The sequence below is a fragment of the Cheilinus undulatus genome, linkage group 21, assembly GCF_018320785.1.
Source record: "Cheilinus undulatus linkage group 21, ASM1832078v1, whole genome shotgun sequence".
Lineage (NCBI taxonomy): Eukaryota > Metazoa > Chordata > Actinopteri > Labriformes > Labridae > Cheilinus > Cheilinus undulatus.
Genome location: NC_054885.1, coordinates 38,195,873 through 38,219,242, shown reverse-complemented (window position 1 = coordinate 38,219,242; position 23,370 = coordinate 38,195,873). Strand labels below are relative to the sequence as shown.

The 23,370-nt window shown below is 38.7% G+C and overlaps 2 protein-coding genes and 1 long non-coding RNA gene across 3 annotated transcripts in view; 2 read left to right on the top strand and 1 right to left on the bottom strand.

The window, feature by feature from the left end:
* The window catches only part of LOC121529357 (immunoglobulin epsilon heavy chain-like), a 45,610-nt gene extending 31,247 nt beyond the window's left edge, over nt 1-14,363 (top strand). The window contains 10 exon segments of the mRNA XM_041817141.1: nt 2,416-2,460; nt 3,273-3,569; nt 8,562-8,879; nt 8,974-9,258; nt 9,342-9,653; nt 9,750-10,034; nt 10,128-10,451; nt 11,188-11,505; nt 12,324-12,472; nt 14,122-14,363. Coding sequence (XP_041673075.1) covers nt 2,416-2,460; nt 3,273-3,569; nt 8,562-8,879; nt 8,974-9,258; nt 9,342-9,653; nt 9,750-10,034; nt 10,128-10,451; nt 11,188-11,505; nt 12,324-12,472; nt 14,122-14,130 — 2,342 coding nt within the window. The 3' untranslated portion in view covers nt 14,131-14,363.
* Nucleotides 14,364-15,898: 1,535 nt separating this feature from the next.
* LOC121529359 overlaps nt 15,899-23,370 on the bottom strand; it is a 53,341-nt gene continuing 45,869 nt past the window's right edge. The window contains exon 4 of the long non-coding RNA XR_005993570.1: nt 15,899-16,042. This is a non-coding gene — a long non-coding RNA (uncharacterized LOC121529359). The remainder of the gene's footprint in view (nt 16,043-23,370) is intronic.
* Nucleotides 16,009-23,370, top strand: part of LOC121529327 (hemicentin-2) — a 38,866-nt gene continuing 31,504 nt past the window's right edge. The window contains exons 1-3 of the mRNA XM_041817136.1: nt 16,009-16,103; nt 22,254-22,283; nt 22,364-22,678. Coding sequence (XP_041673070.1) covers nt 16,085-16,103; nt 22,254-22,283; nt 22,364-22,678 — 364 coding nt within the window. The 5' untranslated portion in view covers nt 16,009-16,084. The remainder of the gene's footprint in view (nt 16,104-22,253; nt 22,284-22,363; nt 22,679-23,370) is intronic.

Here is a 23,370-nt window from a genome sequence, read left to right as displayed (position 1 = left end):
ATTTTTAATTTTTATATTAAAGGTGGGGAGATAATTAAATAAAGGTTAATTTGATATATAGTCTAAATCAGAAACAAAATCAGCCCAGGGTTCAGTTAGATGGACTAATTCACTGATAAAGTAATGCTGTCATTTGAGGATTAAAGCTGTAAAGAATTTTTGTACTGAGATGTAATTGAAACCAATCAATGTGACTACTCCTTTGACTACTGGGGAAAAGGAACAATGGTCACCGTCACATCAGGTAAAATACAATTTTTCTGTCCTCATATTGAAACCATAGAAAATACTGTTTGATTAAGAGTATTTGGGCCGCTTTGGCATCAAGAACATCTTTATGTGGCTTGTTTTTGTACGGTGGATGTGTTGACTTATTACACTGAGACGATGCTTTTGACTACTGGGGAAAAGGAACAATGGTCACCGTCACAACAGGTATAAAATGCTTTTTTAAGTTGTTAAGATCAAATTGCAGTAATTAGAGGGTATAATGTTGTATATGTTAACTTCATGAAGGACATGTTTGAGGTGCTTGTTTTTGTATGAGGGTTTTTTATACATTCAACACTGTGACGCTGCTTTTGACTACTGGGGAAAAGGAACAATGGTCACCGTCACATCAGGTAAGCCGATTTATTATTTCTCTCTTTATTTTGTAAATCAAGATTTTGTTTTTTTAATGAAAGTTTGGTTTCGTCTCCATTGAGGTAATTCATTTCGTGAGTACTGTGTTTATTGTTTCATGGTGTAAATCATGTTTAGATGTATTTTCTGTGTTACGTGAAAAGGCCACTCTAACAATTTCAAACAGAGATTATCATAAAATTACAAAGGAGTGAATGTCGGCACCTAAGAACAGGTTTTTGTGAGTACTGATGGCTAAAATGTTGAACTGTGACTACGCTTTTGACTACTGGGGTAAAGGCACAATGGTCACCGTCACTTCAGGTATGTTTCTTTAATATTTTTGATCAGTCACTAAATTCTGTTGTTAGATTATTAATACATTGTTTGAATGTGGTCAAAAGTAATGACCACAGATGACATAGTAAAGAGTTTACTTGTTGACTGACAAAGAATCTGCAAACTGTGTAAAATTCCTGTCTGCAAAGTTCAGCTGAAAATTAGTTCTACAGAATGGAATATATATTTTACTTTGATTTTTACTGTAGCCGACACAAAACAGTTTGACAAGAAATTATTGGATATTCTGAGATAAGTTTTTGTGACAAGTTCTCGCTGACTTTCTCCACTGTGATAACCGGGGAAAAGGCACAATGGTCACTGTCACATCAGGTATGTATGTTTATAATTCTTATTTATAAATTCTATTTTCTATACGTTAATTGTAAAATTTAATATTTCTAATGTGATCATTGGAAAGTGGCTGAAAGTAGGATAGTGAACAGTAATTTTCAGTCAGGGTTGAACTAACGAAAGTCTTCAAACTCCTGGCTAATACATTAAATTAATAGATTAATTATAGATTATATCTGTTGATTTTTATTGTTGCCAGCATCGAAGCATTTCACAAGAAGTTACAAGATATTGTTTCAAGTTTGTTTACTGAGCATTTGACTTCTGGGGAAAATGTAAAATTGTCACTGTTTCTATAGCTTTGTAATCTTATTTCAGAATTGGGAAATGTGAAAAAAATTGTAAAAAAAATTAAACTTACTAATATGGGGACAAGTGGCTCAGATAAGATAGTAAACAGTACATTATAGCCTGACATAAAACTAACAAAAGACTTAAAACTACTGGCTCCTATTTTAATTTATAAATTGATTGTGTTTAGAGATGAGTATTTACTTTTAATTTTACCTGCCAATGTTAGTTTCACATGAAGTTACGGGTTTAGAGATAAGATTTTGTTATAGTTCGTTATTGACTTTTCTCACTGTGATAACTGGGCTGCTTTCGACTACTGGGGAAAAGGCACGACGGTAACAGTGTCGTCAGGTAAGAGTTTTACTGCAAAATGTTCTTTTTGAGTAACATTTAAAGTACTTTAAAAAGTATTAATTTTATTGAATCATTGTTATTGACATTTTTTGTTATTGGGCTTTTGACCTACGGGGAAAAGGCACTATAGTCACTGTTACTTTAGGTAAGAACTCTTAAAAATTCTGATTTGTAAATTCAATTTCTATTAAAATTATTGATTTATTTTTTATTTTTTTGTTAATAACAGAAAAAGTGGCTGAGATGAGAATGAACAGTATTCCATAGTCAGGTATATAAGTTATAAAATACTTTAAACTCTGTACTGCTCCTTTACATTTAAAAATTAATTGTTTTGAAAGATGCATTTGACCTATAATTTTACTGTTTAACAAAAGCTCATGTAATATTACGGAGGTAAGTTTTTGTGACGAGCCCTTATTGGCATTAGTAACTGTGGTAGCTGGGAAGCTTTTGACTACTGGGGAAAGGGCACAGTGGTAACAGTGTCATCAGGTAAGATTTTTGCTGCATAATGTCTTTTTGGTGTTTTATTTAAAGTGCTCATCAAAGTTTTTAGTGTCATTTCAAAGGTAAGTCCATTCAATAGACTTACACTACAGGAGGCAAAAAGCAACGTTCTCGTAAGATGTAATGGTACATATTTTTAGCAAGTGCATTTTAGTTTATTCAAGTTAAACTTGCAACAACAAAAGACATTACCTAAATTTTAAATAGACCAGGGCTAAACTTAGTAGACAACTAACTCATATCATCATATATTATACCCACACCAAAGTAATTTCAGCTCTGTGTTACTATGCTGCTTCTGATTACTGGAAACAGGTACTGCAGAGAAATCCAATCCCAAAGATACTAGCTTAATTCTGAACAAGTGATTTTTAAATGTATGTTGATGTAACTTATTAGAATGTACAGCTTTATTTACTTTAAAATTATTGAGTGCTGTCAAAATTGTAGATTTGAAATAAACCAAATTTAAATTTCAAATACCAAACTGAGCCACACAAAAAATTAAAGGTTATTTCAAGAAAAACAATACAAAACTAAATATATAGAGAGAGTTTTTTTCATATATTTTTTTTATTATGTGTGCTTTCTTATGTATTCTATGGAGTGCTTTTGCCACATTCAACATAAAAAGTAGAGGGACAATAATGTAGTCTTTATTCAGATGCTGTCTTATGCTCTCAGGGAAAACTTGTCTGACTTCTCTTTGACATGTATGTTTAATTAAAAAAGTGTCTTCAATCAGTAATGTTGATTTCAGTATTTTAATCAGCCTTTTTTCTTTTGTGTCTTTTAAGCCGCCTCAGTGAAACCAACTGTGTATCCTCTGATGCAATGCGGCTCCGATTCTGGAGACACCGTCACTCTTGGCTGCCTCGCCACTGGCTTCTCACCCTCTTCAGTGACCTACACATGGGAAAAAAATGGATCCACCATGACCGACTCCATTCAGTATCCTCCAACAATGAAAGGCAATGTTTACACCGGAATCAGTCAAATCCGAGTGAGCAAACAGGACTGGGAGGCAAGGAATACCTTCCGATGTGTCGCAACAAATGCAGCAGGAACTGGACAGGGAGAATTCATCATGCCACGTAAGATTCATGCTAAGTCATATAAATGTTGATTCACAATGTAGCTGGATGTAATGGCAGAGAAAATAACACTAACTTTAAATTTCCATGAATTTTTTTTGTCATTTATATTGTCAAGGATAAAAATGCAGGCAAAAATGGTCATTCACAAAGGGCCAGCTGTTGCATGTGATGTCTGAATCAGATTAGAAAGATCAGTTTCTTCTTGTGCATTTTACAGAGTAAAATAATAACAGTAATAATATCTATAATAATTAATTTAATTTCACAGGGTCCTTGTGCTGAGGTCAGTATTAAGGCCATAATAATAGTAATGATAATATTTAGAGGCTCATTTATTGTGCACTAAACAAAGCATAATAATGCTACTGTAATAATTCTAATATACAACTCCTTTTGCTACTACTACAAATAATAATAATAAATAATAATAATAATAATATAGTAGAAGAAGTAGTAGCAGTAGTGAGCTTCTTTAAATTATTGGTGTCATACAAAACTTCACCACTTTAAACTTAGAGTGATCAATAGCTGGTGTACTTGTTCATAATCACATATACTCACAAGAAATCATACAAATGAGGAATAAAATTTATTACATTTTTTAAAATGTGAAACACCTTTTAATTATTATTTTTTTAATTTCATAATATGTTGGCATGGCAGATAGACCCAACAGTGGGTTGGAATGAGAACTCTCCTGTTGATTCTGCTGCTGGCTCAGTCTGTTTTAGTCTTTGCTAATATTCTGCAACTCCTCTGCAGCTGTCCATCATAAGATTGATGCAATGCGCCTTGTCCCCTTCTGTCCATCTGCATAATTAAAGTTATGCAGATAGACTGAACCTACATGTTTGTTAATCATGTGCTTGCCCCTCCCATGCAGTAAGTGTATATGCAGAAGTGAACATTTAGCTCTGGTGTTAATGGTTTACCTTCCTTTAAAAAACAAATATTAAAGTAAGTGTTAATGCATATTTCTGCAACTTGCATATCTTGCTGTAAAAAAGTGCAAATGTAAATGGAAGTCAGCTGTAAATCTGGATTACATTAAAGCACTATGTTAATCTGCTTCTGCATATATATCTACACCTGTTGTCCTCTGCTTGTGCATACATATATATTTGTGTATATCTTTGTTTTACAGAGGTGCATTATCAGTGGCCAAAACCTCAAGTCTTTGCCTCACAAGGTGATGAAGAGGAGGTTACCTTTTCATGCCTTGCCAAAGATTTTTCACCCAACAAGTTTGCCTTCAGATGGCAGAAGAACCAAGGGCAACCCCTCCATGAATCACAGATTGTCACAACTCCTTCTGTGGAAAAACAGACAGAGAATGGAACTCTGTACAGTGCAGCCAGTTTCCTCACAGTACCATCCTCAGAGTGGGTTGAAGAAACCAAATACACCTGCACGTTTGAGGGGAAAGGAAAAAATGGTACCGTTTCCAAGCAAGGCGCTGTGGAATACAAACCGACAACTTCTACTGGTGAGTATATAGCACATTTTACTGCATAAACAGTTTAAATTTAATGTTTTCTTTGGTTTTCACGCATTTCTGTGCTGCAATGTGTTTTTATTTCCTACTGCTAAGGTAACGAATGTATGGAAGCCGATGTGGAAATAACATTCACTGATCCAAAGATGGAGGACCTGTTTTTAACAGGAAAAGGAACAATTGTATGTCGTGTCACAGCAAATAAGAAAGGATTAAGTAGGATTTACTGGATAAATGAGAATGGAGATGATATTGCTGGTGCCTCTAAAGACACCGTCCAGACACGCACAGGCATATTCACCCTTCCACTGGAAATCACCTTTGATGAATGGAAACAGGGGATGCAGCCTACCTGTGCTGTTACACATGAATCGTTCCCTGACGGCACAAAGGAAACATACAAAAGGGATATTGGTAAGAAAACTTTTAGTTATGCACTTTAAGTCTGTGGGTGTAAGTGATATTTCTATGTTGATTGTTCAGGAGAGATCTTATCTGGAAATGTATGTTGTTTTATAGATGGCTAGAGGTTTAAATGTGTTCTCATGCTTGCAGGAGGACCAACTCAGCGTCCTTCAGTTTTTATGATGCCTCCACTAGAACATACTAGAAAAGACACAGTGACCTTGACTTGCTATGTGAAAGACTTCAGCCCCAAGGATGTTTTTGTGTCTTGGCTTGTTGATGACAAAGAAGCGGACTCAGATTTCGAGTACCATACCACAGAACCTGTAGAACACCAAGGAACCTATTCGGCCTATGGCCAGTTAACACTCAGCCTCGAGCAATGGAAAAAGAGCGACGTAGTGTATAGTTGTGCAGTACACCACCAGTCTCTGACTAACACAACAAAAGCTATTGTCAGGTCCATTGGGTACAAAACCTTTGAAAACATCAACCTGGTCAACCTCAACATGAACATTCCTGAGAAGTGCAAGGCCCTGTAGATGTTATTTTGTCTCTGTGTCTTCTGCAGTCTGTTGTTTAATGTTTGTTGCTTGTGATTTGACATTGTTTGTCTTTAAATGCAAAATCAAAATAAAAAAAATTTGAACTCCGTTGATGTATGTTGCATGTTGTTCATGTTTTTACTTCAAATACTTTCAGCTTCATGTTGTTGTACTTGTACCGTCACTGTGCTGTCCTAATGTTATCATAAATAAGGATTTCGCATCCAGATATTTGATTTTTAAGCTTTTTTTCAATAAGTTAATAAGGCTGTAGAGCATTTACTTAAACAACAAACACTTTGAAACTTTAGACCAAACAATTTTAACACATTTGACATTTTTGTAGATATACACTTAAACTGTACCTGTTGTTGTGTATGCATGTTTCGTCTTTCGGGTCTTGCACCCCTAACACGAGAGGATTTCTTGAGGGCCAACTCCAGCTTTGGGATATAAAGCAGTAAAATGACAAACTGATGCACAAGCCAAGTCATACAAGCCATGCCATAATGGGGTCTTTCAAAAGCAACTCAGGATCACTAAACAACCATTTCAATGAACATGCAAAACCCCAAAGGTTAAAGACACACTGCTGCTGATATCATATACAGTACGACAGACGCCAGCAGTCTTTTCTAGTATGTTGTTTAGAGAATAGAGTGGCTAAAAAAATGATTATATTTACCCAGAAAGTTATCAAATATATGATTTCAATTCTTCAAGTCAATGTTCAGTCAGTCAGTAATGTGTAATCGTCTAAAATTTAATATGTAACGACATTCTTTTGTAAATTACATCCAGACTTCAAGCAATGGACGGATGCTTTGGAGCCAGAGAAGGATAACATGGTTGGACCGGCCCTCACCTTCATCCTTCTCTTCCTCATCACTCTTCTTTTCACCATCGTAACCACTGCTTTCAAGGTAAAGAGTATTCATAAATGCTTTTCACTAAATCAGAAAGCAAAAACACTGAAAACAACTTTGGGATAAAATACATTTAAGAAATATTACCCCAGAAAATGCCATGCCTTAATGCATCTTGATGATGTGGAAGCACCAAACTAGACTCTCCCCAACTGTAATTTTAAAATGACGATGGTAAAATTTCAACTATAATATACAGAAAGTTATATAGAGGCTAATGGGGTAACACAAAAATACTATCATTGAAAACTCTTATATAACTTATATAACTCTTATATAAAAAAATATGAAATCTAATCTGTGTAAAACTTTAGTATTAATGTTTAGTTTAGTAGTAATGTTTAATAATTTTACAAGTGCTCTCAGTTGGTTAAAAAATAATCTCATTATTAATAGACTTTGTAATTAATATACTGCATTTAACTACATGTGTTGTTAATTGGAGAGAGATTGGATTATGGATAAATTTAATAATAAGAACAAAACCATTAGAGAGGACATGCTTCTCCAGCATACATTTTTCTCCCCTGTGATTAATTAGTTTGACAGCACTAATTCTAATTTCAAGCTTGTTTACAGTGCTGTTTTGTTGAACACTATTGGCTGCATTTACAGGAGAACTCTAATCATTTTATCATTAGTATGACTATTTTTTGAAATTACTATTAAGCCAATGTAAAAGTCTAACTGAACGGAAATTTCATTAATTTGGAGTATATTTTTTCTAATCTTAGTTTGTTTTCTTTGCAGGTGAAATGAAACATGGTGAACTTTCTGTACATTTTTTCAGTTTGTTTTCATATACTCAGTATTATGTAAGTAATCACAGTTTTCCTTTTCATGTTATTGTAAAAACCTTGTCATACTAAAAAGAATGAATTCTCTATTAATGATGATTCTGCAGCATTTTCACTCTCATATATTTTTTGTGGATGCTGTCTTACTTTGCTATACTTTTGTTTCATAAATAAACATTTTATTAAACATTTATATTTTGTATTTTTCTTGTTAGAAAGAATGTGCACTAGTGTGATTTAACATGTATTATATTGAATTAAAGCATTACTCACTTAACTGCCATATTTTATAAATGAATGAGAGAATTCATATGTAAATGTCAAATTTAGTTGGTAACATTTTGAGTATATTTTAATCCACCTGGAGGATTTAACACTTGAGCAAAGTCAGAAACCTATTTTAAAATGTATGTAAATTGATACGAGATATTTAAATGTGTTCTCCGTTTCTCTTACTGGAATGACAGCATCTAACACCTGGTATTTGTGATGCACGGTTGCTTTTTGCTTTGTTTCACTTCTGTTATTTGTGCTTGTTGGGAGCCGGGCGTTGCTCAATGCCTCGGCTTGCAGCTTGTCCTAATCACTCTGCCATGTCAGACTGCCACATCTGTGCAACAAGCTTCCGGCCTTTTCAGACACAATCTAGAAGTAAAACTCTGCCATCTAGTCTAAACAAATATAGTGCACTTTGTATTGAGATAACCCTACTATGAAGGTATGTAGCACCGGTCGCCTTTAATCAACTAATATTTTGAATGTGAACATCTAATAGTTAGAAAGAAGCAGGAAATTCTGAAATATTGCCTTCTCTGTTACAGGTCCACGGATTGTATCTCCTGACATCACATTACAGCCTGTCTGGGAAGGTGAATTGAAAACCTCAGGAGTCAGACTCATCTGCACTCTAAGTGGCTTCTTTCCAGATAAACTGAGTGTGAGTTGGGAAAAGGACAGCCAACCGCTGTCTATTACACCGATAGAAAAGAAGCTGCAGACCGTGGAGGGAGTGGACAAAACATTTAGTCTAACCAGTGAGATTGAGCCAAAAAGCACAGAGTGGGCCAAAGGCTCAACATTCACATGCAAGTCAACTCACAACAGGATTGAGTTTACAAAGACAACAAGTGTCTGTAAGAGTAAGTATGTCAGGCATGGAACAAGAAAAAGAATGTCATACAATCTTTCCTTAAGCACACTGAGCAGTTTTAACAAGTGCATTTTTTCCTGCAGTCTATGGAAGCACCGCTCCTGCCATTCATATACAGACCCCAGGCTTCAGAACAGTGATGACGAACTCTGAGGTCGAGGCAATATGTTCAGTCTACACTGTGTTTGATGCCGCAGTGACTTGGGAAATGGATGGGGAACCCAAAACAAGTAAAAAATTCACAAACGAAAGTTGTATAATAAGCACTCTGAAGGTTTCATCACACAGATGGCAACAGCTGAAGAAAATAAAATGTAAAGCTGAGCACAAGTGCTTCTCACCCATTGAGAGGACTGTGACTGTTGCCAGTAAGTCTACTTTGCACATAAAACTTTAATTCTATTTCAACAGCCAAGAATAAAAGAAAACTTTGCTCCTCTTTTTCATACAGTGCCTTCAGTTACTGCACCATCCATTCAGATCAGAAGATCTCTCCCTGATTTGCTGAAAGGAAACAGTGCTGTGCTGCAGTGTGATATCCAACAACTCTCCTCCAGTGATGTCTATGTCACCTTCCAGGCCAACATGAAAGATATTTCTGACAAACTGTACGTTGAACTTCCGAAAACTCCAGGCCCTCATTCCATCAGTAAAACCTTCCCTGTGCCTGAGAGTCACTGGAACAACCACACGAGCTTCACCTGCAAAGTCAATCAAGGATTCACTCATCACTTCCAGTCAAACTCTACTGGCAGGATCTTTGGTGAGACATTACTCCTCTTTTCATATTTGAGATTTTCATTTATTGATCCACACCTTGTTGATCCAAAGGCACATGATGTCCTCGTCTCCCTCATAGTGGACCCATCAGCAGAGCTCCTTCTGGTCCCCAGTGAAGAGTCAGGCCCACAGAGACTGTTGTGCTCTGGATGGGGCTTTGACCCTCAAATCAAATGGTCTCCAGACTCCCAGGACAAAGCCTCTCCAACCCTTGACACCAGCATGGGCGCAGATGGACGTGTGGCAGTTACCAGTCAACTTGATGTTTCTCAAACAGAGTGGAAAACTGGAAAGAGCTTCACTTGTGAAGTCTCTGACAAGTCTTTGAAGAAAACTGCCAGAAAGGAAATCAGCATCTGTTCAGGTAAAAGGATTCTCTGCCAACCATAATGACCACTTTTCTGTATAACTTCATTAAGCTGGCATTTTCATTCACTGATGTCCTGCTACTTTTTAGTTACTCCAGCATCAGCTCAGTGGGTCAGTGTCCAGATTCAGGCACCATCACCCCAGGAGATTCAGGACAAGGAACAAGTGACTGTCACCTGTTTTTTGGTTGGCCCTCTTCTAAAAGATTTTTTTATCACCTGGAAAGTAAATGGGAACAAAGATACTCATGTCCATACAGAGTCACCAGTGAGTCACATCAATGGAACCGAGACTATGAGGAGTTTTCTGAACGTGTCAACAGAGGACTGGCACGCTTATTATCGAGTGTCATGTGAGGCAAAACACCTGTGTTCAAAGCAGAGCTACGAGGATCATATAAGCAAAAGCAGAGGTAGTTGTACCTTAATTATGGATTGATTCTCTCTGTTACTCTTAGTTCTTTCTCAGTCATAGATTTATTTTAAAATGGATGGAGAAACAAGCACCTGGTAGTTGGCCTGAATGTTTGGAGCTCCATCTGCTGACCGGCTGCAGTATATGTCAAAACCCCACCTCATCTGTAATGATAGATGAGACCTGGGTAAACTACAAAGTTAAAATACACTTCAAATTAATATTTCTTGATCCTGATTTCTCAAACCTGATTTTGTTAGGGTGGCTATAAATTATCATTATGATTCATGTAAGTGCTCATCTTTGAGAATAGTTGTTTTTTTTTAATATCTTTGAGGCATAAAAAGGAATAAATGTAACGCCCTGGTTAGCAAATGTGATTCCTTGCACCATTCTCACCGGGATCAGCAGAGGAAGTGATGCAAGTGGAAGTGAAGTGGTGCTGGTTCAACCAGTGCTTCACAAGTGGTTCAACCAGCCAGCTCCCTTCTGCACATGTGATAGTATTCTGGCTTCAACTTAGTACGACATACAGAGACATAGAAATGGCATTCATTTTGATAAACAATGTCCTCAAGTTGAGAGGACTTCAACAGGTTCTTTAAAGGTCTCCCTTACATTAAAAACAGAGGATTTAAAAACATGTACTCTCAACATAGCTGCAGCTGGTCATGTAATAGTAATTATAATTAGAATGAAATGGTTACTTTCTGATCCTGTTTGTGCTTTTCTAGACCTGAATCCACCAACTGTGAAGATTATACAACCAAGTGCCTCTGAGGCTTCTTCATCAGATGTCATCCCACTAACGTGCCTGGTGTCTGAATTTTTCCCACCTAACATCGATGTGTACTGGGAAGTAAACGGCCAGAGACTCCCCTCAGCTGACTACAGAAACAGTCCTGCATGGAAGTATGAAGAGAGCAACACTTACTCAATGAACAGCAGACTAAACGTAACCAAAACTGTGCGCCAGGAGTCTACATATTCTTGTGTTGTAAGACACGAGTCATCTGAAATGCCTCTTGAAAGCAATATAAAAAATGTTTTTGGTAAGTTATGTATTTATGTTTAGTGCAAGTGAAGTTCATTGCTGTTATTTATTCTAGAACTGACAGACTGGCTCTAAAATACTTTAATTCACTTCAGGAAAACAAATGAACAAGATGTAAAAGTGAGGGTGAAATTGAGCAACCTTGTCCCATGCCAAGGCATCCAAATGTGTTCATACTCCATGACATTTACATGCAACTACAAAAATGATTTCTTTTTTAATTCTGCGTAGAACTGTACTTTAAAATATATCTTAAGCTGAATTTCTCAAACTTACACATAAAAATGTAGACAATGCAGTTGGGGAATCAATTTACTCTTGAATCTATTCACCTTAATCAGACCCAAAAGGGCCAAGGCTTTCTGAGCATGCTCCAAGTTTCCCACATGTGGCTTTGACTGAACAGAAGAAGAAAACCAGAGAGAAAACTAAAGTATCATAATGAGTTACACTGGGGGCAGAAAAATGAAGAATGCCAATTAGGTTGTATGGAACATGAATGTAAGCTGGAAAAAGGTAGAATAAAAACTGACATAAAGGAAGCATATCACTACCTAGCAGAGCCAAATCATGCCAGAACAGTGATCCAACTAAACAGCATAATCAAGCCAAATGCAAAGCTCAGCTTAGGTGTGCATTTACTGTGTAAAAGTTGGTGAATTCATGCATTGCATGCAATGAATATCTGCATTTGTATATCCTTGGCTTTCTTGTTGGCTGTTGTACTGTAACTTTCTGTATTAAAAAAAGTGATGAGTTTTACATCTCTTTTCAGCCAAGAGTTATGGTAACAGTAAAAATCTCTTTCTCACACAGACGCTTTGGAGAGCTGCGATTTCTTAGATGACATCATGTATGCTGGTTGGAACCAAGATAAAGATGTGGACAGCTGGTTTATGACGTTAACATTCCTCATTTGTTTTCTCATCGCCGTTGTCTACGGCGTCTTGGCGACCTTTATTAAGGTAAGACAGCAACTTTAGTGTTTTTGTCAGCTTAATTTTATATTTAAGTGGTGTATTTTATATCACTTGGTTATCTATATTTTTCCACTATTTTTCAATCATAAACCAGAATTTTAATGTACAGAGGGTATGCACTGACATCACTTTCAGCCTGCGACATACCTGCTCAGTCAGGCCAAGTGGCAAAACATTTGTTGGCATGGCTGTCTGATCAATGGGGAATGGAGAATTGGGAGGAAAACAGACCAGTTTCCACTGAAGTGAGGGATATTTGAACTCGGCAGAGATCCACAGTTCACCGTGGACATTGATATGTGGACATAAGTCAGGTTTCCTGGCATTAATATGAACCTGATTTCACACACAAAGCAGGGCTTGAAGGCACACATAAGCCCAGTTTGATCAGAGACAGATATGACAGTGTCAAAGTTTGGGTTACTATGAATCTTTAGATAAGCTATTTCACTGTATTTCAGTGATCCATTTGATCTTTTTAAGACTTAAGCTTATGTGGAAATCTTTAAAAATCTGTAATCTTTTTCTAACTTCAGGGTTTACCTCAAAAGGGATCAATGAAGTATGATTTTCTTTCTTCAGCTAGCTCAGTGGTTCTCAATGTGAGGGTCAGGACTCCCCGAGTGGTTGTGAGACACTGAGAGGGGGTCGTCAGATGCCTTCCAAATATGGAGATTTCAAAATGAGCTCAAATAGTATATTATACCTATTTTTATAAAAGTGTATTCATAAAATTATTTAAGTACATGTTCATTTGGTGAGGTTTATGCTGTAATCAAATTAATGTTTAAAAAAATCCATCAGATGTAGTTTCCACATGACTGTTCTTGTGTTGTGTTCAACTATGCTTCAACCACCTTCAGGTACAGTGGGAGTCCTCGGTCTCTGGCTACTTTATTTTGGGGTCCCAGGCTGAGAAGTTTGGAAAACCACTGAGCTAGCTCTATTTTTTCACTCTTTACATTGTGTTAACCTCTCGATTATTTTTAATGTGACATATTCAGACAGTACAGTCCTCGACTTTTTTATAATGACGGTAGTACAAATTGTTATTGGGTCGAAAACTTTAACTTCATGAAACCTACATGGAAATTACTTCAGTACTTTAGTTTTACTTTTCATTTTATTGTATATTAATTATATTTGACCAAAAACAAATCAAACTAATACACAGAGGCTACTTAATTTAATCTGTGATAAATATCAATGGACTTGACTTTTTTTTCTTTTTTGCATTTCCCTTCAACACTAGATGTGTTTATCAAACATCATAGGGTTTTATTTCGAGGTAGTAGCCCCGTGTACGTGGGCGGCCCAGGTTCCAATCCGGCCTGTGGCCCTTTGCAGCATGTCTCTCCCCACTCTTGTCCCTGTTTCAGATTCTATCCACTGTCCTCCTCTATCAAATAAAGGCACAAAATGCCCAAAAATAAATCTTAAAAAAAAAAGACAGCACTTCACAGCTGAAATAGAGCTGTTTGCTGCTTTTCTGTCACTCAGCAGCTGGAACTGCAGTAACTCAGGCTGACTGTGACGTCACATGCATACCTTCTGTTTTGTGAGTTTAAATTTGATGTTTTTATATAATAAATTTTCCCTGATCTTTAACCATTTGTTGTTTTCATCTTTTTCAGACTAAATGAAGATGATCTCAGGAAAGATCCACTTGCATGATCCAAATGTGAACTTCCTGACATTTCTGGTGGAATTTTGCCTTTGAAGTGGAACAAGATATTTTTCCATGATTGCTTTCCATGGAATTGGTTCATGTACTGATCATATGAAATGAGACAGCAAGTAAAAGCAGAATTAAGCATTCAGGTCTGATTCTGAGACTATGGCATGGAAAAAAGCCTCTATCCTTTCTGCATTAAGAAAATAAAGATTCAAATGTGTAAAACAAACCGTATAACGTATTGCTTGATTCATTGTAATTTTAAAAAGGTTGGATATGGAAATAATTTCTTTGGTGACAGGCTTATGATGCAGTACACTGTTCTCAAACTGCTTGTATCCCTGCACTACTTTGATTGCCCACAAGAGTGAGACATAGCTCCATTTACCCTAGAGGTGGGTTGCATCCTGCATGTGAAACAAGTTGTCCTGTCAGTTGAAGATGCCATCATGTTTAAACTGGACTAAATAAACTCAATGACACAGAGGAAAACTCTTGAAAAACAGAGAATTATCTATCCTTATTCACTCATGCAGTTACTTTCTGTCTTTGAGGCAGAACTACATGTTTGTGTCTGCATTTGTGTACCTTGTGGGTTTAAAGGAATTCAAGATTAGATATTCCTTTATTAGTCCCACAAGGAGAAATTCCAGTTTACAGCAGCAAAAAGTATCATTGACAAAGAAGGCCATTGGTGACAGAAACACAATAGAAATAGAGGACAAATAAAAGTAGTGTTACAACTAATAAATATAAAAATATGGAATATAGAAAAGTCAACTTACAAATGATAAATAGTATTTACAAACAGAGGTTGGATATATTTCAGATTGGGTGTAGTGGAGATATTTATATGTACACCCATATACACACATATACACATACACAAATATATATATACATATATATATATATATATACACACATATATATATATATATACATATATATATATACACATACATTTGTATATATATATATATATATACACATATATATATATACACATATATATATATACACATATATATATATATACACATATATATATATATATACACATATATATATATATACACATATATATATATATACACATATATATATATACACACATATATATATATATATACACATATATATATATATATACACATATATATATATACATATATATATATACACATATATATATATATATACACATATATATATATATATACACATATATATATATATATATATACACATATATATATACACATATATATATATATATATATACACACATATATATACACATATATATATACACACATATATACATATATATATACACATATATATATATATATATATATATATACATATACACATATATATATATATATCTATATATATATACATATATATATATCTATATATATATACACACACGTGTACAGATTGTTGGTTTATTGCACATTTTTTTGGAGCATTTTCTGTTGTGAAGCCTAACAGCTGCAGGAAGGAAAGACCTGTGATACCTGTCCTTCACACACTTCAGGTGGAGAATCCTGTCACTAATGGAGCTCCTGAGTGCAGTGAGTGTGTGTTGGAGGGGGTGGGAGTCGTCCATCATGGAGGACAGCATGGCAACAATCATTTTGATTGGGTCTTTTAGTATTTAAACCTATGTCATAAGCAGGACTGAGTAACAGAAATAATGAAAATAACTGTCAAAATGAGGATTTATTTAAAAAAACAAGAACCAAGAACAATACAAGGAGAAATTACTTCTTCACAACCACAACACTTTTAAAAGAGATGCAAGAAAATAATGAGTCCATGTGAGGAGGAGTGAATGCAAAGTGAGCTGTGTTCCTCCTCTACTTCTGTGACTGCAGAGAGGATGACAGAGAACAGTGGACACACAGTTGAACATGATGGACTATAGGACAGGACTGTTGTATCTTTAATTCATTGATACAGTGATTTATGTTGTTTACTTTTAGTTAAAAGGCTAAAATGGGTTTTCTCAGTTAAAAGCATTTAAGTTAATCTGTTTCAACTATTGGACAGTTACTTCTACTGACCACTAGGTGGCGGTACGCATCTGTTAATCTTTTGAAACTACAGTTCTATCTGCCGTAAAGCAGTGTCGAATGGTGACGTAAATATCTCTGAGAATGTAACAGAAATGAATGAGGGACACCAAGAAAAATACGCCACGCAGTGCTGCTGTAATGCTTCATTGTTCAGAAGTAAAGTAAAGAAAAGGACAAGAGCGATGTCCGGTCATCCTTTTTAGAAGTTACAGCTAAGTTCCCACATTTTTGGTGCCGAAACCCGGGAACAGCGGCTTTGGAAAAGACGTACCGATAGCTGTAACTAGCTTAGCTGCAACGAAGGAACCGAAGGAAATGGCGGAGAATCTGCAAAGACTGAAACAAAGACGCAGAGTCATACGAGCCTCTACTACGAAGCTGCTGCGGACTATTGAGGAGGAAATAAGTAAGGAAAATGCTAACTGTGATCGTCTGTGTGAGCTACTGGCCGTGCTGTCTGTCAAGGAAGAGAATCTCCGAGAATTAGAGAAGGAAATTGAACCGGAGATACCTATGGACGAGCTGGAAGAGGACATTGTTAAAACAGTGGATTATCAGGACACAGTTAACCTCTGGAAGAGCCGCGCAAAACGGATTATTGAAAGAGAGGAGGCAAATGCTGGAGGTCGAAGCTCGCCTCGTCAAAGTGATGTGAGTACACACTCAAACGGAGTGATGAACAGAACCTCAGTAAAGTTACCCAAGCTGTATATCAACAAATATGACGGCGAAATAACAAAATGGCAAGAGTTTTGGGATCAGTTTGAGACAGCAATTCATGAAAACAGAGAGCTGAACAAAACGGAAAAGTTTACATATCTTAAGTCATATCTTGTGGGTCCTGCAGCAAGAGCCCTCAGTGGGCTGAAGATTACAGACAGTAACTATGATGCAGCTATCCATATGTTGCAGGAAAGGTTTGGAAGAAAAGACCTTGTTGTAAATGCACACATGTCTAAACTGCTCAGCCTAACTCCAGTCAAAAGGTCTACAGACATTGTTGCTTTGAGACAGCTGTATGATGAGTGTGAGGTCCAGATCAGAGGTTTGGAGTCCCTGGGGGTGGTATCGGACACATATGGAGGGCTGTTGTGCCCAATATTACTCCAGATGATCCCAGACGAACTAGCTCTTGCATACACACGTGAAAGAAGTTCAGAACACGAGCTAAATGTTCCCGATCTCATCTCTTTCTTACAAAGAGAGGTTGAAAGCAGAGAACGTGCTATGCACTTAACCAAAGCAGTAAACCTTAATAAAGACCCCCAGCCCACTCATCAGCCCAGATATAAGTCCAACTCAGGCAGTGATAAATACAGAAAGCCAAACTTACCATCAGCTGCAGCGCTTCACACAAGCAGTTCAAATGCTTCATCAGCCTGTGTACTCTGTGATAGCACAAGTCACAAATCAGAACTGTGCACAAACAACACCCTCAACGTAAGAAAAGAAAAACTGATGAAAATGGGAAGATGTTTTGTGTGCTTTGGGCAAAGGCATATTGCTAAATTCTGCAGAACGAAAGGAATTTCATGCAGCACATGTGGACGGAGACACCATCCCTCTATGTGTGACAAAGACGAACAAACCGAACCATCAAGCAGTGGTCCTGAGACTACCGACGCCCTCATCTCATCAGTGGCTCCTCAACCCATAAAGAAAGACTCAGCAAAGCAGCAGACAGTTCTCCTACAAACTGTTACAGCATGGGCTGAGGGAACAAAGGGGAGGAGGAAGGTGCGCTGTCTGATGGATGGAGGAAGCCAGCGGAGCTTCGTACTGGAGAGACAGGTAAAGGCACTAGGACTACCAACACTGAAAAGAGAAACTCTTAAGCTCCACACCTTTGGTAGTGACACTGCAGTGGCAACTGAACGTAATGTTGTGAAGCTAATGCTACAAAATCTGAACAACAAAATGCAAGGCCTTGAAATCGAAGCTATTGAAACGCCACAAGTGAGCTCAGCCATCATGCAAGTCCCTGGAGAACAGATCCAGCAGCAGTTGGAGAGAAAAGGGCTGTCTTCGGCTGATGTCACAGGCAACAGTGATGAAGAGCTGGAGCTGTCTGTGCTGATAGGTGCCGACTTCTACTGGAAAATCGTGTCTGGCAAGGTAGAAAGACTATCAGATTCTCTCGTTGCTGTAGAAACACTGTTTGGCTGGACAGTTCAAGGACCAGTGTCTATGTCGAGCATGAGTGAAGCTTCGTGCATGAAGGTCTGCATCGAGGAAAGTACACAAGTTTCAGACCAGCTACGTGCATTCTGGGAAATAGAGTCACTTGGCATCTCCAGCACTGCAAGCCAAGACAACGTAAGTGACATTGAAGCACAACAGAACTTCGACAGGTCAGTCAAGTACAAAGGCGGGCGATATGAAGTGGAGTTACCGTGGAGACAAGATGCACCAGAACTCCCAAACAATTTGAGAATCGCTCAAAAAAGATTTGAAGGACTAAAAAGAAAACTAAGGGCTGACGTGACACTGTTCAAGAGATACAATGATGTGATTGAAGACTATCTTCAGCATGGAATATGTGAAGGCATCCCAGAGTCGAGGCAAACAGAAAGGGGTGAGGGCAGTAATGCAGAGTACTATTTACCTCATCATGCTGTTATAAGAGAAGACAAAGCAACGACCAAGCTGCGAATTGTTTTCGACGCTTCTTCTCATGAGGACAGCTGTCCATCTCTTAATGATTGTCTGCTTACGGGACCCAATCTCAACCAAGACCTCTTGAACATTTTAGTAAGATTCAGGGTGCATCCCATTGCTTTCATGGCAGATATTACCAAGGCCTTTCTGCAAATTTCTATTGCAGAGAAAGACAGAGATGCACTGAGGTTCATGTGGCTGACAGGACCTCCTGATGCTGAGGACACCCAACCACGCATACTGAGAATGACTCGTGTGGTTTTCGGGGTGTCATCAAGTCCTTTCCTGCTGGCAGCCACAATCAGGAACCACCTGGAAAAATACCAAGTAAGTCATCCACAAGCAGTTAACCTGTTAAAGGACTCCCTGTATGTTGATGATTTTATTGCCAGCTCAGACAATGTTGATGAAGCTTATGCTTTAACCAAAGCTGCAAGGGAGATTTTATCTGCTGCCAGCATGAATTTCTGTAAGTGGACCACAAACTCCTCCGAACTGAAAGCCAGGTGGCTACAGGAGAACTTTGACGTCACTCTGGAACCGGAGGCACATGGCTGTGTGTTAAAGGTGCTTGGTCTGGTATGGAGACCAGACTCTGATGACTTCGTTTTCGACCACAGACATCTGATGGCCATCTTCAGATCAAAGGAGAACACAAAGAGAAGTGTTCTGCGCTCGTCAGCTAAGATATTTGACCCCATGGGTTTCCTGACACCCTTTACTATCAGAGTCAAGTGTCTGTTTCAGGATATGTGGCAGAGGGGCATCAGCTGGGACGAGGAACTGCCAGACGACCTCTCCAAAAGGTGGCGGAATTGGTGCATGGAGCTGCTGCAGCTGCATCAGATCGTCATTCCCAGATGGTATGGAACTGACAAAGAGTTTAAGGCACAAATTCTTCATGTGTTCAGCGATGCAAGTGAGAGAGCTTATGGTGCAGTAGCATACCTCCAAGGACAGACTACAGGAGGTGAGACTGTGACAAGATTGGTAATGTCCAAGGCGAGAGTAGCACCCATTAAGAAGCTCACACTACCCAGACTTGAGTTAATGGGGGCTTTGGTTGCAGCAAGACTAGCCAACAACTTGCTAAAGGCAATGGACATGCAGCCAAACCAGGTCAGAATGTGGTCAGATTCCATGATAGTCATCCAGTGGATTCGCAGCCCACCACAGAAATGGAAGCAATTTGTTGCTAACCGAGTTATGGAGATACAGTCCCTGACCATGCCAGAAACCTGGTCGCACTGTAGTGGCAAGCTTAACCCAGCTGATCTCACCACTAGAGGTCAGTCAGCATCAAGCCTGAAAGAAGAGGAGCTCTGGTGGTCAGGACCACTCCTTTTGACCTTAGAAGGGCAGCCAGAGTCACTCACTGACAAGCCTCCTGAAGAAGAAATAAAGGCTGAACTGAGAGCAAGCCAAGTGACAGTCCAATTAAATAACACAGAAACAACAGATCCAGACCCATTACTAACCCTGGACAACTACAGCAATCTTAAGACTGTATTCAGAGTTACAGCCTGGGTCAAACGATTTCTCCACAACACAAGCTCTAGTGAGAAAAGAAAAGGAGAGCTGACGACTAATGAGCTGGATGAGGCAGAAAGATATTGGATTTGGAAGATACAAGGTCAAGGGTTCCAGAAGGAGATACTTGCACTCAAGGCAGGTAAAGAGATTCAAAGGGACTCAAAATCGCAGACTTGAAGCCATTCCTTGATGAAAAGGGACTTGTCTGTGTCGGAGGAAGGCTGCAACATTCAGACTTGAGCTTCAGTGAGCAGCATCCATGGATTTTGCCGACAAATCACAGACTCTCAGACATGCTGATCATACAGACACACAAGCAAGTGATGCACTCAGGAATGAGAGACACCTTGGTGCAACTCAGAGAAAAATATTGGATTCCTCGTGCCCGACAAATGGTGAAAAGAATCCTCAACGCTTGTAATATCTGCAAGAGGTTCAGAGTAAAGGCTGTGCAGCAGACTACAGCACCCTTACCAAGAGACCGGATCACAGAATCACCTCCCTTTGAAACAGTTGGAGTTGACTTTGCAGGTCCTCTTTATGTCAAGAACAAGAGTGCAGTGGACAAGGCCTACATTGCATTGTTCACCTGTGCTGTGACTCGTGCAGTGCACCTAGAATTGGTGTCGGACATGTCAACAGAGAAATTTCTCCTGGCCTTCAAAAGGTTTACATCTAGACGGGGCCTCTGCAGAGTTATCTACTCAGATAATGCAAGGACTTTCAAGCGAGCTGATCAAGACCTCAGAGCACTTTGGGAGGCTATCAAGGAGCCTGAGCTTCTCAAGTACTTCTCAGAGAAAGGCATCACATGGAAGTACATCGCAGAACGAGCAGCCTGGTGGGGGGGGTTTTGGGAGAGGCTTGTACGATCAGTTAAAACCTGTTTGAAAAGGGTGATGGGAAAGGCTTCACTGAGCTTTGAAGAGCTAGCATCTCTGCTAGCAGAAGTGGAAGCAACAATCAATTCTAGACCTCTCACCTTTGTTTACAATGAGCTTGAAGAGCCGCAGCCTCTCACACCAGCTCACTTCCTAATCGGCAAACGACTCTCATCTTTGCCACCCAAGACCTTTCAGACTGCCAGCCAACTTGCCAGCTCAAGCCGTGAGGAACTAAACCGGAGGTGGAAGTATCGCCAGCGCCTTCTCGACAACTACTGGACTCGCTGGAAAAGGGAGTACCTGTTGGAGCTTAAATCTGCTCACACCCGAAGGTCTTCACATTCCACACCTCTAAAGACTGGTGATCTGGTGCTTATTGGAGATGACAAGATGCCGCGCCAGATTTGGAGAACTGGTGTGATCACGGAACTGTTCCTGGGTCGAGATGGACTTGTGAGGTCTTGTGCTGTGCGCACATCAGACAGGACAATCTTGAGAAGACCAGTTCAACTGCTATATCCTTTAGAGATTTCATGAACAGAGTTCATGGGGGGGAGGATGTCGTATCTTTAATTCATTGATACAGTGATTTATGTTGTTTACTTTTAGTTAAAAGGCTAAAATGGGTTTTCTCAGTTAAAAGCATTTAAGTTAATCTGTTTCAACTATTGGACAGTTACTTCTACTGACCACTAGGTGGCGGTACGCATCTGTTAATCTTTTGAAACTACAGTTCTATCTGCCGTAAAGCAGTGTCGAATGGTGACGTAAATATCTCTGAGAATGTAACAGAAATGAATGAGGGACACCAAGAAAAATACGCCACGCAGTGCTGCTGTAATGCTTCATTGTTCAGAAGTAAAGTAAAGAAAAGGACAAGAGCGATGTCCGGTCATCCTTTTTAGAAGTTACAGCTAAGTTCCCACAAGGACTGCTGCTTTTAACTGTCTGCTGGGCAGGTGAACACTACACATTTTGTCAGGCTAAGTTTTTTTGTGTACCAACTAGGATTATTTAATCTTGCTTGACCTCTTTTCAGGTGTTGATGCTCAGACTCTGACACAATCTGAACCAGTGGTGAAAAGTCCTGGACAATCCCACACACTGACCTGTACAGCCTCTAGGTTCACATTCAGCAGCTACCACATGCACTGGATCAGACAGGCTCCTGGACAAGGACTGGAGTGGATCGCCTGGATTGATAGTGGTAGTGGTAGCACCAAATACTACTCTAATTCAGTCAGAGGCCGGTTCACCATCTCCAGAGACAACAGCAGACAGCAGCTGTATCTGCAGATGAACAGTCTGAAGGCTGAAGACTCTGCTGTGTATTACTGTGCCAGGGAACACACAGTGACACAACCCATCAGCAGAGCTGAACAAAAACCCCTCAGAGTCTGAAAACCTAAGTATGAAGCCACCAAAGGAGGCACTCTAAGACCAGAAATCACCAAAACACCAGCGAAGTGGGACAAACAGTCTCTCTCTACATGTTTCATAATATAAATGGAAGCTGTTTCCCTTCATGATAAAAACACATGGGTGACTCAATGACAGCAGGAAAACAACATTAAACACAGGGATCACAGCTTTACTATCAAACATATAAAAATTTATTTGGACTTTTATACTTTTGTTGATTTTAGAGGAAAGTCAAGCTCAGCAACAAGACAAGGCTGATAACTGCATCATTATGTTAACATTCAAACTTGACATCTCATCTATAATATCCATCAGTATGAACTATATCTGAGCACAGAGTCACTGATAAAAACACAGTTTCTTCATTGTGAACACTTGATACTTGGAGCCCTCAGACAACAAATGATTGTAAATTGTCCTATCATGGCTCCAGTAGTCCTGGGCCTGGTTGGTGTCACTCTCTGGCTCCTCCTGATCACTGCTGATTGACTCCACCTGCTCAGACCTGCACACCTGCTCCAAATCAACTCAGGAAGCTCAACAGTATATCTAACCTGGTCCAACATTCACTCATCACCAGATCATTGTTCAGCCTCTGTGGATTATCGCTCACCTCACCTACCT